Source organism: Sinohyriopsis cumingii, chromosome 7, assembly GCF_028554795.1.
Source record: "Sinohyriopsis cumingii isolate HCF-2022 chromosome 7, ASM2855479v2, whole genome shotgun sequence".
Lineage (NCBI taxonomy): Eukaryota > Metazoa > Mollusca > Bivalvia > Unionida > Unionidae > Sinohyriopsis > Sinohyriopsis cumingii.
The window spans coordinates 66,234,978-66,256,943 of record NC_142967.1 but is presented as its reverse complement, the minus strand read 5'-3'; the positions used below and the strand labels follow the sequence as shown (position 1 = coordinate 66,256,943).

Below are 21,966 nucleotides of genomic sequence, written 5' to 3'. Positions count from 1 at the left end.
AGGAGTACCTCGGACACTTTAAACTTTATGTATTTTTTATGCAAAGCACCTGCATGATCAAGCTGTTGCTTATTTCTTTTTAAAAAATGGCACCCAACAAGCAATACATTTTCAGGACAAAAGGGACAATAAACTTAGTAAAAAGTCTTAATAGTATAGAAGAATAAAAAGGAATATTCATATTCTTGGGGGGGGGGGCAAAAAGCAGGAAGGGCAACTATTATGTTAAGTTGACATAATATGTAGATTTGAGTATGTCTTATGGTGGGAAAGGTGATTGTTGTTGCCATGGCCCACATGTAAATTAATTTTTTTAATGGATTATATCAAGTTGAGAGATAACAAGAAACCATCGAGCTCAATAGGGTTTGGAACTGCAGTTTGTGAAACTGTACTGGTGGTAATTAAGGTTCAAATAAACTGTACAAACTTTTTAGATGAACACAATGTTCACCATGACTGCATCAATATTGAATCACACTTCTGGACTTTTAAATGCAGCTTGACAATAGCAGTACACCATACTGAAAACTGGTCTAACTTACAGAAGAAAAGTGACTGTGTTATAAGGTTGGCTGGTCTGCAGAAGCAGTCTCTTGTCCCTATTGAATCATCTCTGTTTTCTCTTGAATTGGGAAAAGTGACTGTGTTATAAGGTTGGCTGGTCTGCAGAAGCAATCTCTTGTCCCTATTGAATCATCTCTGTTCTCTCTTGAATTGGGAAATATCAGACCGTAACCTATCCCAGTGTTTTGTACACCTGGGTAATGATGTTATAACATCTTGTATGACACCCTCCTGTCTGCATCATACAGATTGTCAAACTCATACAGTTATTTCCAACAGGTCAAGGAGTTTTGCAAGAGAGTTGCAACTCCTTGGGTTATTCACTTTAACAGTGGGTTTGATCCTGCTAGGCTGCCTTTATATGTACCCATTACAAATGACTTTGCTGGTTCAATGGCATATTTTTCCAGTCCACTTGATCAAAAGGGCAGTATTACAAACAAGGTACAATGATTCCTCTGTCAGTAGCACAACCATGGTTGGCTCACAACAGGAATTCCTCTGAAGCCCCAATTGGAAGTAATGGTGTGTATACATGCCAGTACATACAGATGGGGAGACCACTTGTTGCTGGACTTTGAATACAATCAACAGCAAATGGAGACCAAGTAAACTGCCTCATCACATCAGCAAACTTATGAAAGCTATCATAAACACTATTCAGTTTAGGAAGGACTGACTATGAGACAAGTCCTGATGATGTTGGACAACTAGCTTGTGGTGACTTATCTCCTCAAATAGGGGGGCACCAAATTGCCCAGGGGCCCCGAGTGGCCGAGTGGTCTAAAGCGCTCTTCGTTACGGATCACTGCCATCTCACCTCTGTCTGCGGCGGTTCGAGCCTAAGATTCAGCCAATGTGGGCATGTGAGAAAGCTTGCCAGTAGCTTCTCGTGGGTCGGTGGTTCTTTCCGGGGTTTTCCGGGTTCTTCCTCCACCATTAATACTGGCCGCCATGTATAGCCTATCGTGCTGAAAAATGGCATTAAACCCCACAACAACAACAACAACAACCAAATTGCCCAACCCATGCATACTGGTTTGTCAGTTTATCTGAAGTTGGCATTTTGCTGCAAACTTCAGATCAATGTACAAATCAGGCACATTCCTGGGAAACTCAGTGTCCAATGTTTTCTCCAGAAAGAGTCTGTTTATCCATATGGAATGGTCCCTTCATCAACATTGGGTGTGTCCAATGATCAACCTTTTGCAGTAAGGTGGAATCACAAATGGGCCACCTTTTGTTGCACTGGTTCCTGACCAAGAAGTTTGGACTGTGGATGCATTTTCAATCAGTTGTGATGCATTTTGAGCATTTGCCTACCCTCCCCCTTCTCTGATGAGGCATATCATGTGTCAGTGATTTACTCAATCTAACAATAGACTTAAGCAAGAAATATTATAGCCAGATCTTCAAACAACCATGGTCACAACTGTGCCATGCCTGCCTGGACAGACTTCTCCTTCATGCCTGGCTCTTGCCAGGACAACCTTGCAAGAGAATGAATTTAGACTTTTGATCATGGAGAGAATCTCAAGAGCAAGACTTCTTAAGAGGGTACAAGGAGTATTTTGTGGGACTGTTGTTGAGTCAGTAACATTGTCACTTTGAGTGCCTCAATCCCACAGCTAGATGACTTATTTCTCATGGTCTATGAGGAAAATAAGTGGGCACCAGTTACCATTAAAGGTTACTGTTTCATGATGTCTGGCACATTCAGGCATCCTGGCATAATGGATCTTGGTCATTTAAAGGCCTATCAGGACTGTTTGCCAATTTTTATTTCATTAGGCCAAACTTCCTCACCCTGTTTCCAAACTGGAATTTGACATGGATCCTATCATGGCTCAGTTCAAATAAATTCATACCATTATCCAGGACTTTGCTGAAGCTGTTCTCATATGATCCAGTTTCCTGACAGCTTTATCTTCAGCATGCATGGTGAGCAACATACTTGCCTTTTCAGGCTACCTGAACTATCTTTAGTTCATATCAAATGGTTCTGTGATCTTCATGACACAACCCAGGCTTAGTAAGCCAAAAGTCGCCATTAGTGGGTAGTTTGAGAGTCATTATACGATCCATGTCATCTGTAAATAATTTGAGAGCAGCGACCATATAATATCCTGTCTGTGCCATCAAGGAATTCTTGAAGCACATAGAGACAAGTAGTATTGAGCACAGATTACTCTTTCTTGCCATGAAGGTGACAGCAGGGGACATCACCTCCAAAGCCTGGTCTTTGTGGCTCAGGTGGGTTATATGATCAGTATATATATCAAGTGGGTTATATGATCAGTATATATATCAAGTGGGTTATATGATCAGTATATATATCAAGTGGGTTATATGATCAGTATATATATCAAGTGGGATATATGATCAGTATATATATCAAGTGGGTTATATGATCAGTATATATATCAAGTGAGATATATGATCAGTATATATATCAAGTGGGTTATATGATCAGTATATATATCAGGTGGGTTATATGATCAGTATATATATCAGGTGGGTTATATGATCAGTATATATATCAGGTGGGTTATATGATCAGTATATATATCAAGTGGGTCATATGATCAGTATAATCTGAAGTCTCAAAAGATTAGAGCTTCAGACCATGAAGTTAGAGTGATCTTTGCAAGCCTCATGTTTGAACACATTTCAGTCCGAGACAGAAGCTGATGGTAGGCATGCAGAGTCAGCATTCTCAAGTTTTTTAAATGGAGACTTGATTTGTCACAAGGTTGCAACCTAGACAACCTCAAGACTCAATGAAACCAACACAGCCTCTTAACTTTGCCAGTGTATTTTGACGAAATGAGAAGAATTATCTTCTTTACCTGACTGAGTGTCATGGTTCATGTGACCATATGCTGCTTTAAGTAGGAGAGCAGATTATCATTGACATAAGGATTCCAATCTTTCTTCCCTAGAAGAATACCTGAGGTTGTATGTACAGTATTTCCTCTTCCAGTTATTTATTCTCCTAATGTTAATCTGATCAGGGAATTTTTTGAAGGAGAAAGCAAACTTTTAAGTAAATTATGTTTTTCTTAGAATACATACTTGATCACGTTACTTAAAACCCCTTCCAACCACCCTGCCATGCAAGCATCTTCATTGGTATATTGCTCAGCTAAAAAGGAGCAATACCCAGTGTTGGCAAGAGAAAGTAGTGAGCAAGAGTTATTGTCCTTTGTCTTTAGGAGATGGAAAAGATGATTCTTCATCTTTTTAGTAGGGCTGGATTCTGGCAGTATTAGGTTTATATCCATAACATTAATGTGGTTGGGTAGATATTCTCAGAAAACATAATTAAAAATTTACTTTCTTGTTGTGTCAAATATTATGCAATGCTCCTGTTGCGGAATTTTTTTTAACCATACAGATTTCCTTAAAAGTTCACATGAAACCAATCCAGGATGTGTATATTTACTTGAAATCAAATAAATATATGTCTTTAGGAAAAATGTTGTTTATTTTTCACAGAAAACTCAAGCATCAGTTTGGAAGTCAGTCCTCCTATGAGTCAGACCCTACGAGAGAGCCATTATCATCCACACAGTCAGACATTTCAACCCCAAAATCACCCCCTCCAACCAAGTCATATCCTCCTAGGCAAGCCTCACCCCCACCTTCACACCCTCAAACCACATCATATCCTCCTAGGCAAGCCTCACCTCCACGCAGAGAACCATCACCCCCTCAACGGCAACCCTCCCCTCCAAGGCAGCCTGCCCATGATGTCTCAGGGCCTAAGATAAAGAACATTTTAGCTCAGAATCTGCCACCACGTGCACCTTCAGATGATGAAGAAGAAAATGATGAAGAGTGGGAAGACCGTATGTATTATCTTGAATATGATAGCCTCCACAATCTTGGACAAATCAAATTATTACCCATTTCAGATATTTATTCAGAATTTAAATTTAAATTTGTAATGTCAATCAGCCTTTCTTAAAATTAGAATGTGGTATTAATTTTTTGGGGTTGCATTATGATATCTTTAAAGTTATCCATAATTCATACAGATTTTGACACAACTTATTTACTTTTAGACTGAATTTTTACACTTACTTTAGTGAAATTTATGATATCATATTGACTTTTTTTTGGCAAATTGAAAATAGGTAAAAATTGCAAATAAGTCCGATACTCTTGTTTTAGGGTTTCACTTGTGCTAAAATATGATGAGCTGTCACACATATATATGAGTTAGATATGGGAGATGTTAAGAGACAGAGAAGCCCAAAGTTTTATGATATTCATGTGGTCATTGTTACCTTTGCCCCCCAGGTCACCAGTATTTTCAAGACTGCATTCTATTAGTACATTATCACACCAAAGTAAAGGCACCAGCAGATATTTTATAAGGATGCAGTTGCTATTAACATGTACAATGGCATTAACTTGCATTTGAAAAAAGAATTCCAACTGTTTAATTTTCCACCAGCTTTCTTATAAAATGATCCATTTTGGTCAAGCCTCCATTCTAGAGAGGTACACACACACACACAAAACACACACACACACACACAAGAGGCAGGCAAAGAAAGAGGTAGGAAGATAATATTCAAGAGTGGACAGGCTTGACACTGAGTGACACACTGAGAAAGACGGAAAATCGAGAGGAATGGAGGAAGCTGGTTGTTAGGTCTTGTGCGGTGCCCCAACGGTCTTCCAGACTATGGGACTGATGATGATGATGATGATGATGATGACACAGGTGCAATTATAGGAATAGTGTTGATTGTCCAAAAGAACTGGAACAGTTCTGGGTTATTACCCCAACCAGATTTTGATCATTTGGCTGCTGTCTCCACATTATCTGCTTATGAAATAGATTACAGCAGCATGCCTTGTGTAAAAGTTTATGGGAATCGGCTGAGACATTTAAAATACTCAGATTTATTCAGATTAACTTGGTAGCATTTTCTTGTGAAAAATAATTATATACCAGTATTTATAGAAATATCTGCTAGTGTGTTCCATTTGGCATGCCAATATATCAATAAAGCTTCAGTCTTCAAAATACTGGTGATGTGGGGCAACTGTCACATTGTCTGACTGGATGAATGTTTTCTGACTCCTAAAGATATGTGATAGCTCAAAGAAAGGGAATCTTTCTCCACCTTATTGTCCATATTTTACACCGCACAAACTAGTGCTACATTTGTGTTCTCAAGCATTGTTCATGCTTGAATCATGAAATTTGCTGATTTCTGTTGTTTCATTAAAAGCTTGTGTTTTGTTCTTGGACGCAGAGATCTTTCAAAGTTATATACAACCTAGCCTATAAAGAATGCTCTTTTTTACCAGTGCATTTGGAAATATGTTTATTCATTGGTAAAAATGACTGTATATAGTAATCTTCAGCAAGATTACTGTGTATTGTACATGTAAAGGAATTAGATGAGTGGATTTTCATATGAGGCATCAGTTGTAGTACCTAATCAAGGTAGTTATTGATGCATGAACTGTGCTTCTAATATTGGTTATAACTCCAAGGTTACTCCAAGCCAGTGACTTTTACCTTGTAGACTTCTAGAAGCAGATTTTAAGAATCGTGAAAAAATTAAAAGCAAAAAGTACTCTCTTAATTTTCTTTTTTATTGGTTTTAATGTCTTTTATGTCATATGTATGTATGTATGTATGTATGTATGTATGTATGTATGTATGTATGTATGTACATATGTATGTATGTATTGGTATGTATGTATGTATATGTGTGTGTGTGTGTGTGTGTGTGTTTGTGTGTGTCTGCGTGTGTGTGTGTGCGTGCGTGCATGCATGTATGTCTGTATGTATTGGTATGTATGTATTGGTATGTATGTATGTATGTATTGGTATATATGTATGTATGTTAGTAATGATTAATGAGCAAAATATTGGCAATATAGTGCTGATTAAAAGTGTCTGTGGAAACTGCTAAAAACTTTGTAGAGCCCTGCTATGTAATTGTTGATTGCATTCTGTTAGAATGGTGTTACCAGACGAAAGACCTAGATATCATTTTTACATCAGCAGCCATGTCATCTGCTTGAAGATTTAATGTTAAAGTGTTTGGTTGTATAATAGCATTCAACAGAAACTTTGTATGAAATCAGCATGTGCAAATTTTACATGATAACATTTATAATCATATAGAGGCTGTCCCAACTCCGACAGCAGTGCTTACCTCAGGGTATACTGAAGAGCCCACAGAGCAGCAAGGACAAGAACCAGCCCAGCAGTATCAGGTTGAGGGCAATCATCCTAATGGAAGTAGTCCTGCCCTGGGGCCAGAGTATGGGCTTTGTGTCAGAGCTCTGTATGATTACCAAGCTGGTAAGTCTGCAACATATACAATGGTCCCCCTCATATACGGCCACCCTTTCTACGCTGGGAAAGTGGCCCTATAAGATGAGTGGCCTTTCCAGAGGGGGGATATTTTTGTGAGACGTGGATGTATATGTGTATATAGTACGAAATCAACATATAACGTAAAGCATTTAATATCTTCATTTAAAAATAGCATTAATTATTAAAATGCTCTTGTCTTAAAAACAGATTTATTTCAAGGTAACATAAATTAATAGTTCTTATTCTTAGGCGTGAAATGTGAGTGGGGTATTGTTCACATACACTGTTTCATATTTAAAATAATTCTCTTTCCATTTACGCCATTCTCCCACTCCTACAGAATGTTCTTACTTTTTACACTCTTGTTTATTTGAGTCTTCCTAACATAAATTTGTTGGCATGTGAACTCTCCCCATTGTCGTCAAGTTGAATAACTTTTATTTTTCTTCTAAAGTATTATTTCTTTGTTCACGTGAAGACATGTTAAAGTTTGGTAATGATTTATTCCTACGTGGCTAATCGTACAATACTCCAATTTAATTTTTCAGACGAAACATTTGTAAACGAAATGCCTTATTATACAGAAGTGATTCATGAACTGTCATGTTATGCTTTGGTCTTTGTCTGGTACCCTGTTTTGTTTAATGTTTATTGTTTCTCTCTGTGTGTGTGTGTGTTTGTGTTAATCCACAAAATCTATTTTTAGCCTATCTGTCCATGTTATGATTTTGACAGTTACTTCGGTCATAATCAATCCACTGTGTGAAGCCCAAAGCTCTATCAAAACACTGCTGACCCCATTTCCTGCAAACATTGGTGTTCATGATCTAATAATAACCTTAGTGGTACATGTACTTTAGCTAACACTTCTTTCAATAACGAAAACCTGCCATCCAGAAACAGACATCTTGAAAGATAATCAGATTACTTACCTCATGGTAATTAAATATTGGTTCTGGAAAAATAATAATAAAATGTGACTGATTGTGAGGGGAAATTTTACATTTGTGCACTACTATGGTGGCTGCTGGTCACATTAATGGGGTGGCCTATCTTGAGGGGTACTTTTGAACACAAACTCATCGGTGCCAAGAGATTCTGCCGTAAAGGGGGGGTGGCCGCTGGTGGGTGGGGGGTGCGTTCATGAGGGGGACCAATGTATTTGATTTAGAGAGATTTTTTTCTTCATTTTAGGGAGATATTCCAAAGTATATGCAACATTTATTCAGGGAAATTTTGTAAGTTTCATGGATAGTTCAGGTTTCTTCTTCAGATATGTTACCTGATCATAATACATTAGGAATATTTATCAGTAAATGTAGCCCTCAGAGGTTTATTTTAGTAGTAAAAGTGCTAAAAATGTCTCAGCATGCCAAGGTGGAAGTCCCTTGAATTGATGGTCTGGTACCAAATCCTAACAATTTGCTGGGTACTGTTTCACCTCGTGCTAGGAAGCTATTGAATGCCTAGATATAGCTGTGTCCTGTCTCAGTCTTTGTTCACTGTCCCACATAGCTTATTTCTCTTTCTCAGTGTTAGCCTTTCCTATCACCTGACTCTTCATTTGGGAAGATTCAGAGTCACAAGTGCAATCTTTTTTTTTATCAGTGAAGTTCAGAAAAAACTTGGATGCCAGTCTACTGGAATTTTTGGCTTTTCCATTAGAGCTTTGTCCATTCCCATCTTATGTATCCATAGATCATGGTGAAAGAAAGAGCTGCAGTCCCTGAAGCAACGACAACACTTTAGTCAAGTTGCTGACAGACTTTGTTTATTTGAAAGGAAACATAAAAATCTAAGTGTCAACAGTCCTTGCCTTTTTTACTAGTGACATAACAGCAAATTTAAATCAGCATACTGGGAGACAAACCTAATGACCTTTCAGTCCCAGCTGTTGACAGACATGGTGGGCCTAGAACTGTCTGCCTTCCTCTGTGCATATGGACCAGAAGTCGTTCCTAAACATTCACCGTGCTTAATCATGTCATAGGGGCCCCGAGTGGCCGAGTGGTCTAAAGCGCTGTCCGTTACGGATCACTGCCATCTCACCTCTGTCGGTGTAGGTTCGAGTCTCGGATTCGGCCAATGTGGGTATGTGAGAAAGCTTGCCAGTAGCTTCTCGTGGGTCGGTGGTTATTTCCGGGGATTTCCCAGGTTCTTCCTCCACCATTAGTACTGGCCGCCATGTGTAGCCTATCATGTGCTGAAAAATGGTGTTAAACCCTACAACAACAACAACAACAATAATCATGTCATAGCTATAGGACCCATATTTGATTTGGTTTCCAGGACTCTTTTATTCAGTAATCGGAAAATAACATAAACCCTTTGGTAGAAAACCATATTGGCACAAATACTTGGAATTAAGTTTTTCATGTCTCATATGCTAACAGAACAGCTCAGCATTCACTTGCCCAGTACCATTGCTGCATCTGTTATTCTTCATCTGGCTGAAAGAAGTGTTCTCTCCATGTCCACTATCTTTAAAACCATCATAACCTTACATGCCAAGTAACCCAGATTATGCCTGTCTTCGTTTCCTAGGAGAGATAATAAAAGCAGGAAGGACTCCCCCACCCACCTTATGCATGTAAAACAAGGAACACCCCTTCTTTCAACAAGAACCCTGTTTACATTGGTCACACATGACTCGTCATGTGGAGACAAGGACTAATATCATCCCGGCTTTTATCCACATCAACCCATAGCAAATAATTCATGTTGATGCTTCTTTTCTCACATTACAGTGGGAGGAAGAATTTATAACTTTTCCATTTATAGGGAGAGATATTGCCCCCAGCTCACTCATGGCTGAAACGTTATTTTTTCCAGACTACATTTATTGCCCCTCCCCAATTATCAAAATGTTTTACATGCTACATTTATTGCCCCCCACCTCATTATCATTTTTTTTTTACAGACTATGTTTATTGCCCCTCCCCAATTATCAATTTTTTTTCAGACTACACTTATTGCCCCTCCCCAATTATCAAATGTTCTTTTAACTACAGACATGATATCTCTATACACCAGACATTGTGCAGCAAGAATCAACAATCTCCATACAAAAAAGACAGTTCACAGTGCAGACTCACCAGAACCTTATTCCATACCATTTCCTTGGTCTCATGCCAATGCCAAGTTTTATCCAGTCTAAACTCTCTCATCCAATTAAATTGGGCACCATAGATAAGATGGATACACAGAGATTGGTTCTCAACACTGTTCAGGAAGATGATTTTGCACTCATCTTAGAGCTCTGAAATGCCATAACATACCTGGTCATAAGTTTTCTGTAAGTCTATAAGTTTTACATACCACCTTTTTTTCTCCTCTGAATATCAGTCTTTAGGGCTTCACAAAAAATGGTGACCCAGGGTGGTCAAGTGGTCTAAAGTGCTCATCTTTACCAATCACTGCTATCTCACCTCTGTCAGCATGGGTTCTAGTCTTGGGCTCAGCCAATCATGGTATGTGAGAAAGCTTGACAGTAGCTTCTTAAGCATCCATGTGTCTGTGAAGGCAAGCTATCTGGTCGGAATTCTACAAAGTATCAGTCAGGCATATTGATTTCAAGACATGCAGCTGCTTGTTTTATTTCTGCTTTGCTATGGATTCCTTTTCGACAAATCCAGCACCATCCCATCCCAGCATTTCATTAATTTGGGCATAAAACCATTAGAACTAGGTCTGGCATTCTCATAAATTTGTCTTAAAAATTTCATCCCAGGAATTTGTTTACCCCATGGATTCCATGAATATGATCCCCTAATTATGTTCAGTTTTTTAATGAGACCAACAGGCAGTTCTTCTTTTCCAGTGGTGGTCAGTCTTTCCCATCTAGTCCAAATGATCAAGTTTCAGGCTGTAAATAGGACAACCTTTCTTGGTTTACAGCCCTTATCCCACTGCAGGAGCAATCACTGGAAATCAAGGTCTCAGATACCAACATGGCTGGGTGGGTGTCAACTACCTGCCCTCCTTCCTTGAAGAGTGCTTATTACACACTAATCTCCTGTAGACTGGAGATGAAGGCCATGGTGCAGGCTTTTCAGTCATGACAGGAGATTGTCAGGAAAGGGCATTTTTTTTTTTTCCCAACAAATCATGTTTTAATTTATATCAGACAGCTAGGAGAAAACAAATCTCTAGACTTCCAGAAGTAGTTAGCTCATGTTGCCATCAAAGGTTACCATTCCACAATCTTAGACATGTGTGGACATCATAAGGACCAGAACAAAGACCTCTCTGGCCGTGCTTACTTGCTGCAACCAGAGGATTTGGCCCTTTGTGTGAAATGGAATCTTCGGTGGAATCTGATGTGGTTGAATAAAGAAACCCTTCTAATCATTGTGTGGAGCTGCTGTTACCCATGACTGCTAAAATTCAGCTTCTTTGTTGTTCTAGATACAGCAGACACAATCAGTGGGATACATACCTAATTGTTCTACATACAGCAGACACAATCAGTGGGATACATACCTAATTGTTCTAGATACAGCAGACAAGATCACTGGGATACATACCTAATTGTTCTGGATACAGCAGACAAAATCAGTGGGATACATACCTAATTGTTCTAGATACAGCAGACAAGATCAGTGGGATACATACCTAGTTGTTCTAGATACAGCAGACACAATCAGTGGGATACATACCTAATTGTTCTAGATACAGCAGACAGGATCACTGGGATACATACCTAATTGTTCTGGATACAGCAGACAAAATCAGTGGGATAGATACGTAATTGTTCTAGATACAGCAGACAAGATCAGTGGGATACATACCTAGTTGTTCTAGATACAGCAGACAAAATCAGTGGGATACATACCTAATTGTTCTGGATACAGCAGACAAGACCAGTGGGATACATACCTGGTTGTTATAGATACAGCAGACAAGATCAGTGGGATACAGACCTAACTGTTCTAGATACAGCAAACAAGATAAGTTGGAAACATACCTGGTTGTTCTAGATACAGCAGACAAGATTAGTCGGATACATACCTGGTTGTTATAGATACAGCAGACAAGATCAGTGGGGTACATACCAGTTGGTCAATCTTAATAATCTACAGTTCCATCACATAGGTTTGGATTCCATGATAGCCCCAGTTTTCACTACCAAGAACAGGCTCCTGCTTATTTGGCATCATTACTTTGTCTTGACATCGTCCTTGGACCCTTCACCTGAAGGGCATGTACTGGACATGTAATGGCTTTAAAGTGGTACCCAGGGCCAATTTGAGCCAGTCAGAAGAGGGAGATCTGACTTGTTCTTAAAGAAGGGATGATATTTTCGCTAAAGCTCAGAATTCTGGACGCGGTGGGTTATCCTCTCTGCTTATAAGGAACTATCCTGAGATGCATTTCTTATACATATCATAGTAATGAAGGACTATAGTTATTGCTATCTGACATCAGTCAGTCAGTAGGATGGTGGTCAGAGACCTAATTCTCTCTCTTTTACCTTAGAGATTCATTCATTATTTTTCGCTACATAGAAATTATTTTAATATTTTAACAATCTAAATGGCTACCATTGGGCATGAAAATTAAAACTACCTGAATTCTTTGAATTGTTTAAAAAAGTTATCAGATTTGATGCAGTGGAAAAACAAGAAAATGAAAGACTCATACAAAGTGTATGTTTCCTTTTAGCTCTAGTAGCCAATGGTGATGGTTAGCTCTCATATCTTATGCATTGGTCTGTCATCTGTTAGGAAAAGTTTGTTATTGCTTTTCTGAAACTGCTGGGAGGATTGCCGTGTCCTACACAATTCCACCACAATGATCACTGGAAAAAGTCTTTTTAAAGATTAGTTTCTAAATGTACAATGCATAGAATATGTCTCCATTATTTTAGTAGAAATATTTAATGTGTGAAGTGGAAACATTGTCAAGAGTGGCAAAGCCATAAAAAAGTAAAAGAACTGGGAAAAGAAAGTAGTTCAAAAAGTGATTTTACCACTGTGATGATAAAAGTGGGTATCAACACTGGTAATATAAGTTTTCTCTCACTATCAAATCTCTTAGTATTGAATATTTAATGGGATTTTCACTTAAATACTATAGAAATATGTAGCTGATTTTGAATGAAATAGATGCTTATCTACCTTCCAATATGGCACTTCAATGACCATTTGAAAATCTTGCTTATCATTCTGTCACATGAAGAAATAGTAGGGTTAACATAGGTTTTGTACTGAAAAGCATCTTGCATTATGTATTTCGTTCTGAATAAAATTCTGACTACCAACATATCTGCATGTTTATATATGACTTTGATTAGTATAGACCTAATTGACCTTGGGGTCCAGTCAGAGGTCATTTGTTACATTTTCATACTTCATTAAACACATAAACATTGGGACTTGTACATATACAGAAAGAATGTCAACTTGATTTTTTATTTAGTTGCCATCCAGTAAAGAATTTGATAGTCATCCTTTTGATTTTAAGGACAAAGGTCTTTACTTAGGCTTTTAACTGTAATGACTTGTAAGCATGATATTACACCCAAGTATTAAAGGATTCTTTATCAAAACCCATTTGTAGATATATTTAAAGAATAACTTGAATGATGTTATTTCAGCAACTTTGTTTTTTTACTCGCTTCAAAATGTATTAAAGATTTAACCAAACTAGCATGAGTGTCTAGACAAGTTAATTCATCTATCCGTGATATCATTTCTACCAGTTGAGCAGAGGTCACTTTGAGGGACTGTTTAATGATAGGATTTGACAAATCTTTTAATTGGATCCTAGGAAGTAACTATTTTATTTGTCTGGGCTACTGTCTATTGAATTTAGTTGCTCATATGGACTTTTGCATAATATTACTTGTTGCCCGTATGGACTTTTGCATGATACTAATAGTTTTATATTTAGTTTTACAAATATATGTAAAATATTTCACAATCTTTATAGAGAATAATTGTGAAACAATTGTTTATGGGAATTACTCTAAAGCTAATAGTTTATATTAAAATGATTTTACTTGACTGCAAGTTTTTTTTTTTCATGTAGTCCTACCAGCCATTTTTGAAAATTTTCCAACTCAGATACAAACTTAACCTTCAAAGTAATTTTTTTTGTCAGGTGATGACACTGAAATTTCCTTTGAGCCTGATGATATCATTACAAATGTTGAACAGATTGACCCTGGATGGTGGACAGGGCAGGGACCAGATGGAAAAGTTGGAATGTTTCCTGCCAATTATGTGGAAGCCATCAACCAATAAATGAAAACCAATTATCCATTCACAGGATTTAAGGGATAATGAATTAATATTCGATTTGGCAGCATTAATATTGGTGTATAGTTGTAGTTTTATTTTTTATTTTATTAGCATCAACTTTTAAACTGAGTTGGCTAAAAGGATATTTTTGATAATAAATACTGACATTAACATTTATGATTATTCTAACATAATTTTTTGGTAATTTTTGAAAAACTAGAGAAGAAGTGATATTCTGTTTGAATGTACAGCACTATTAGCATGACAGGATCATGATGGAAAAAACTATTTTAAATTTAAAATATGCTTCTGCAAACTTTGAAATGTGATGGATCAGATAAATTTGCATCTGTTTTTCAGAATCATGTTTTTATCATCTTGAAGATTTTGTTTCTTTGTTGAGCAAGAACAGAATTTAAAATATATGCAAGGTAAAGCGAATTCATGAATTTTCATGAGTATCATTATTGTGGTTTGGGTTAGAAATTACATTTCTGTTGGCGATTAGGGTTTGGTTAATGGGTCCCCATTTGTTTACAGGAGACATGCTCTTCTTTGTATTTTTAAATTCTTTGATTACTGCAACTTTAAAATCCACAAAAAATGTTACTCCATAACTATCATGGAATTTACAGTATTTACCATATTTCTGTATTATGATGATGCTGTTGAATATTCAGGATAATGGTTTTAAGAGACAAGGTCATTACAAGAGACAAAGTCATTATTGTGTTTATGTCTGGATCAAATTTTCAGCTATTAAGATCCAAATTCCACTATTCTTTCTGAGTTATTCTACTGAACAAATATTTTAAACTTGTATTGTGTCCATTTTACCAAGATTCTTATAACAAGCACTATTCATAAGGCATATCATCTTTGAGGAGGTCCATTTAAAAAACCTTTATTGCAGTTTCTCTTTCTGGTTTCTCAAATAATTTACTTTATATGAGTACTTCAGTAAATAGTGCAAAATTGAGAACAAAAAAAATCATGGAAAAAACAAAAGAAGCAAAATTTTTCTAATACTGATTAATGATTTGAAATATATACACAACATTCAAAGGAGCTGAAGTTGCTTAATTGGTAGTGTCAGACTCGTAATGGGTAACAAGTTCAGTACCTGCCCAGGTGGGCCTGGATTGGCTGCCAAGGTGCACCCTTGGAAACGTTGCTTAGCTCCTATTTTCTTTGATGCATTAAAGTACAATTAAAACCATGAAGTATTAAAAGTACCATTGTAACCACGAGGTGTTAAAAGTACCATTAAACCATGAAGTGTTAAAAGTACCATTAAAACCATGAAGTATTAATAGTACCATTAAAACCATGAACAAAATTATTTATCAAAGAAATCAATATTTCATGCAATGCAGAGACATTTCTTTTGCACAGGTGAAGAATGTATACATGACACTATAGAAAACATTTTCATTAAGTCACATGGTGTTGTTGTTGTTGTCTGCATTTTCCTCAGCTTTATTGGGAAGTGTCAATTCAGTACATGCAAATTTTCAGTCTGCATACACATCTGAGGCTGTACATATTTCCCAAAGGCTTTGCCTATTGCACATTATTCAAAGAACAAATGAGACTTTTTTTTCTGAATAAATTTTACAACCTGTTCTTTTAAGAAATTGTGATACCCATTAAAAATCATGCTGTGGCAAGAATGAGAATTGTCTTGTTTTTAGTTGGGTCTATATACATTCTGAATCAAATTTCCCATAACAGAATTGATCATAAAATCTTCTTTAATGCTGTGATCAAATCCTGTTCTGCCTAAATGTTGATTGAATTTAATCTTATATATCTGGTTAACATGGTTTACTAGTCAAAAAGGTAATTAATTCTTCTTTCACTAAAATTACAACTGATGCAGGTTTTCAGTAGTTGTTGTAATGCCTTAATAACTATTATATGTAGATGATACCCATAGAATATTAGTCAGCATTAAACAGTAGCAAAAGTGTGACCTCTGGATGAAGTTTTCCTACAAATTCTGTTTTGCTGCATTTGTAAACATCAATTGTTTACTAATCTGTGATGTTACATCTTGTATGTGTGTATTTCCTAATTGTCTCATTACAGAACAATGATAGGATGTTTATAGGGTGTTTTGATCTAAAGACTTCTAACTGTTAGCATGAACATATTGGATTTAGCACATGGTACATACTCGCTATTGAGTCCAAATGCAAACAACCGCTCATGATCTGTCACAGCATAATATTCCTGCAAATAAGGGTCTGTGGTATTTGTTCCACTGTTACTCCTTGCAAACTGTTCAGACCCAGATCAGCTGGCACATTATGTGACGGCAGAATTGGGCATGTGCAGTTTGCAGTTGGACTCCTAAGCAAGAATATACTGTAAGCAGTTAACATGTTATCAGTTCCCAAGCTATTTTTTATTGAAAATGTAGGGTACCATATATATTTGCTTATAAGTCAAGTCAAACTGCAAACAACAAAGATCCTGTTCTGCCATCACATATTGTACCTGCAGATCATGGTCTGTGCTGTTTGTTCTACTGATTACTCCTAAGTGCACAGATCCAGATCTACCAGTGCATTAAACAATGGTAGTTCTGGGTCTGTGCAGTTTGCAGTTGGACTCTGCCTATAATTGAGTACATACAGTATTGATGATATTGTTGTGTACTATTGTGGTTTGGTTTTGGATCACTTCTCTTCATCCAGATTGTATGTGAGAACACAGACAGTGAGACCACTGAGCATGTTCTACACATATGAGATGAACAGATGCACTGGTTACATTCTTTCTATGTCAGTTCACATCATGAATACACTATATATTGATTATATGCCAATCAAAACTACATTAATTATTAATATGAACTCCAGATACACGTGTAATGGGTACTACCCTCAATGAACTTATTTGACAGTTTTATGTAAGAGTTGTCTCCTGAGCTGGAGTATATCAAGAATGAGCCTTTAGGTGTAAGATGGTGATGCATTGTAGGTTGTTATCTTTATCCTTTGAATGATCATTGACTTAGTTCATTGGGTCAAAGTGTATTTTTTTTTTTTTTTTTACAGTCAGTCAAGTGGGAGGTTAAATTTCCATCCAGGTTTACATAAAATAATGCCAGTTACATCAAAGAAAATGATTGGTGGTATATTCCTCATGTTTTCTTAAGGCAGACCCTTACAGACAATTTTATTTCCATTTCATTTCTTTATTCCATAATAGTTAATGTACTCTTAAGAATTTATAGAAAGTCACAACTTCTTTTGACGAACATTATTAATTTTTCCATAACCATATTACTGATAAGTCAAGCAATAATTAAATTTACAATGTGTAAATAATTCACAATTATTGTATAATTATTGACCTTTAAAGGTCATTATAGGAAATTAAATTATTATATATCAAATTGACTTCAGGCATGTTAAACTCAAGTTGTTAGCCTCAGGGATGGCATCACCACATGATATCTAACAATTAGAATTTACTTATCCCAAGACTGTCTTTTTACTTTTTCATCTTCTTTCAAAGATTTTATCTCCATATAGCTGTTTGGTTGTTATAGTCCATTTTGTATTTAGTATGTTTACATGAGCATACACAAAAGCCTCACATTTGATAAATGAGATAATGCAATAATTCATATTACCCCATTTATCAGCAATTCTGAAACTTTGCTATTTTGAATGGAACTAGGAATGATGATCCAAAACCATTTAAGGTCTTCTAGCCAGGAATTACTGTCTCTCAGTGTTTGTTTATTATAAACACTAAATGAAGTTATAAATAAATAAAAAGAATGCATTTATGCTGATATTAAAAAATTTAAGAAACTTTTTGGGGAGACATGTAACCTCAAAAGAGTACGTTATGTAATTCATACAAGAAGAAGTGGTGAGAACAGGAAAATAGGATACAGATGGCATATGCTTCTAAGTAAATGATTAAGCAAAAGAATATAGCTTAAACCAATTTTGCACAAGGATGTGCCTGTATCAGTTATCTAAGATGATGCCTAAATTTCAGACTGGATTAAATGTTACCTGCCATGTTGTTGCCTCTTGTTACTCGTATCATTATGTGTACAACATGCTGATCATGAAAAATTAGTAAAATCTTTCATTTTGCCATTTTGGTCATTTATATGTGTTTTATGATGATTCTAGTTAAAAGAACACACAATACAGCAAGTGTTATGTATTTTACATTGCTTTATTCACATTTGATAAATTTCTGTAATCATCATTTTGTTTGGATGTTTTTCTTTGGTAAATGTTAATGCACAAATGTTTAGTTCAGAAATTGCTTTGTTTGCCATAGATTATGCATTGTTGATAGTATACCAAGATGTGATAGGGTTATTTCTACTGTGGTAAATGTAGTAAATGTAATTGATCAAATATCACATTCTGTTTGATTTTTAGGTCATTTGGCCATAACACCAAGTAAGCATATGTCTTGTTCCTAAAATGCACTGTAACAGAATCTAACCAGATTCGAGAGAAAGCATCAGTGCATAAAAGCATTTCATATTCATGCACTTGATGCTGAACCACCATGAACTATGGCCATCATTGCTAAAAGCAGAGCCTTGTGGCCATGAAATTTGAACATTGTACTTACCATATATACTCACTTTTAAGTCGATCCACCATTTGTAGGGCTGCAAAAAGACAATTTCTCTTTGACCCACCTATAAGTCGGAATGTATTTTGCAGGTCATATTAGTCTGAAGCGATCACATGCTGCCAGTGAGTCAGAGTTGCATTCGATGAGTAAGGTTGATCAATCTGCTGTTTTAAAGACTTAAAATGTTATCACATGTAGTCAGTAATTACGCACAACTTTGCCATGGTTGAAAACTGTTATTTCACAGTTCACTTTTGTTGAGCTTGAATAACATGAAAATCAAAATTTCTTATTTGTAACTTTGTGACATTTGTAGATAACCCCATGACAGTTTTAAAATGAAAGACCCATGGTGTTCCACCAATTAGCATGCTGGACATGTGACTGAAAGGGTTCTGATTTGATTCCTAACATCAAATCAGCTCTGATCGGCTACCGCATGTCCTTGGGCAAGGCACTTGACTCAGATTGCCATGGCACTAAATAAACTTCTTGTGTTTTTTTGTTGTAAAAGACACAAAAAAGTAAATTAACCATGGATCATGCATGTATTTAAATTTATCCAGTCAGTACTGTTTGACTTCCGCACCTGAGTCATTTTCTGTATTTTATAAGATTGAAATGAGAACATGTTGACGTTTTTTATACAGATCAGTTTTTTCTGTTAGCCATTGTGTATTTTTTAGCTGTAAGTTGTTTATTTACATGTATTAACATTGTATTGCATGAAATTAAAATAATCCAAGGTGATAGTGCTTTTCTATTACAATAATAAAATAATTATACATACAACACAACAGTTTCTCTTTTCTTTCAGTTATGGTCTTGGATTATGTAAGGATATACCACTGATGATATCTATAATTTTATCATATGGGTTTAAGATCTGTACCTTTCAGGTGAAAATAATTTGTTTAATTTGAGTGTTATCCATATTCAGGTGTAAAAATTTCTGCTGCACTGAATTCCACATGCTGTGTATAGGTATCATACAAGGGAGCATATTATATTTTGATGTTGCCCATCAGTCTGTCTATTGCCAATTTCATTTTCAGCACATTGGCAGAAGTTGTCCATCTTCTACAGTTACCAAAGTTCATGGATGGCATCCACTTGGGGTACAGAAAAAACCCATAAATTTTAGGGTCAATGGACAATGTCACTACTGAAAGAAGAAAATGGCTTATGCACAATGACACAAATTTTCCATTATCTGCAGTTCCCAAACATTATGGATGGCATAGATTTGGGATAAAGAAGAACTTACATTTTGAGTCAAAAGGTCAATGGTGAAGGCCACTATGAATGAAGACTAATAGCTTCTTCATAATGACGTTAATTCTATATTGCATACAAGGGCGAAACTTTCACGACAGCTTGAACTTGGAGTAAGGAAGAAACTTATTAATTTAGGGGTCAACGTCACAGTCACTGTGACTGAAGGAAGAAAAGTGGTTTCTGTACAGTTATTTTAGTTCTGCATCACAGACACCAAACCTTATGGATGATTTGCACTTAAAGGTCAAGGTAATTATGGCTGACAGTAGAAGAATAGTTGCTACATGTAACTTTCAGTTATCAGCCATGTACCTAAAGCTTGTGGATGACTTACATGTTTGGTAAGAATGAAGCCTCTTGATTTTGGAGCCAAAAATATTAAAGGTCATGGTCACTCGGAGTAAACGAACATGCTCTACAAATATGGAAAAGGCCTACTGATTTTGAGGTCAAATGAACAGATGTCAGTGTCATTGTGACCTAAAGAAAATTTAATTTTTGCATGATAACCTGTTTTAGAGTTAATTCCCAGACCAACAATAGTGCATGTCTTGCATTAAGGACAATAAAGTAGCTTCTGTGGACTTAAGATAGCTGTTTTTGTAAGCCCCCCACCCAAATATGTGCTTCTGTTGCTCTGGTTTTAAAATTAGGATTGGCTGGTAGGTTGCTTTTGTTTGGTTTTGTTTGGGTTTTATTTTAAACATATAATGATATGTTGTATATAATGTACTAAGTGTTTCGAAGTATGGGCAAAACTGGCTTTGATGCAAAACTCAGTTTTCAGATATTTTTGTTACCATGGAGGGAAAAAAGTGCTAGGGTTGGCAATGAGAAACAGGTATCCCATGATCCAGGATAACAATACTGTACTGGTGGCTACATAGAGGACCACTAAACACAGTGAAGGCGTATAATGTACTCTTCAGGGTATGCTTTTGAAATTAATATCATAAGTCTGTTGAAATAAATATCATAAGCTTGTTGAAATCAATATCATAATCTTGTTGAAATCAATATCATAAGCTTGTTGAAATCAATATCAAGCTCAAGGAAATCAATATCATAAGCTTGTTTAAATCATTATTATAAGCTTATTGAAATCAATATCATATGCTTGTTGAAATCAGTATCATAATCTTGTTGAAATCAATATCATTAGCTTGTTGAAATCAATATCATCAGCTTGTTGAAATCAATATCATAAGCTTGTTGAAATCAATATCATAATCTTGTTGAAATCAATGTCATAAGCTTGTTGAAATCAATATCATAAGCTTGTTGAAATCAATATCATAAGCTAGTTGAAATAAATATCATAAGCTTGTTGAAATAATCAATATCATTAGCTAGTTGAAATCAATATCATAAGCTTGTTGAAATCAATATCATAAGCTTATTGAAATCATTATCATACGCTTGTTGATATTAATATAAGTTTGTTGAAATCAATATCATAAGTTCGTTGAAATCAATATCATAAACTTGTTGATATTAATATCATACACTTCTTGAAATTAATATCATACGCTTGTTGAAATTAATATATGCTTCTTGAAATCAATATCTTAAGCTTGTTGAAATCAATAACATAAGTTTGTTGAAATCAATGTCATAAGTTTGTTGGAATCAATATCATAAACTTGTTGAAATCAATATCATAAGTTTGTTGAAATCAATATCATACGCTCAGGGAAATTAATATCATAAGCTTGTTGAAATCAATATCATAAGCTTATTGAAATCAGTATCATAAGTTTGTTGAAATCAATATCATAAGCTTATTGAAATCAGTATCATAAGTTTGTTGAAATCAATATCATAAGCTTGTTGAAATCAATCTCTTAAGCTTGTTGAAATCAATATCATAAGCTTATTGAAATCAATATCATAAGCTTA

The 21,966-nt window shown here is 35.9% G+C and overlaps 1 protein-coding gene across 2 annotated transcripts in view; it reads left to right on the top strand.

Moving 5' to 3' along the window:
- The window catches only part of LOC149795435 (drebrin-like protein), an 88,411-nt gene extending 68,825 nt beyond the window's left edge, over positions 1-19,586 (top strand). For both annotated transcript variants that reach the window (XM_089965224.1, XM_089965223.1), the window contains 3 exons: positions 4,066-4,418; positions 6,725-6,904; positions 14,024-19,586. In XM_089965224.1, coding sequence (XP_089821350.1) covers positions 4,066-4,418; positions 6,725-6,904; positions 14,024-14,166 — 676 coding nt within the window. In that variant the 3' untranslated portion in view covers positions 14,167-19,586. The remainder of the gene's footprint in view (positions 1-4,065; positions 4,419-6,724; positions 6,905-14,023) is intronic.
- The last annotated feature ends 2,380 nt before the right edge of the window (positions 19,587-21,966 follow it).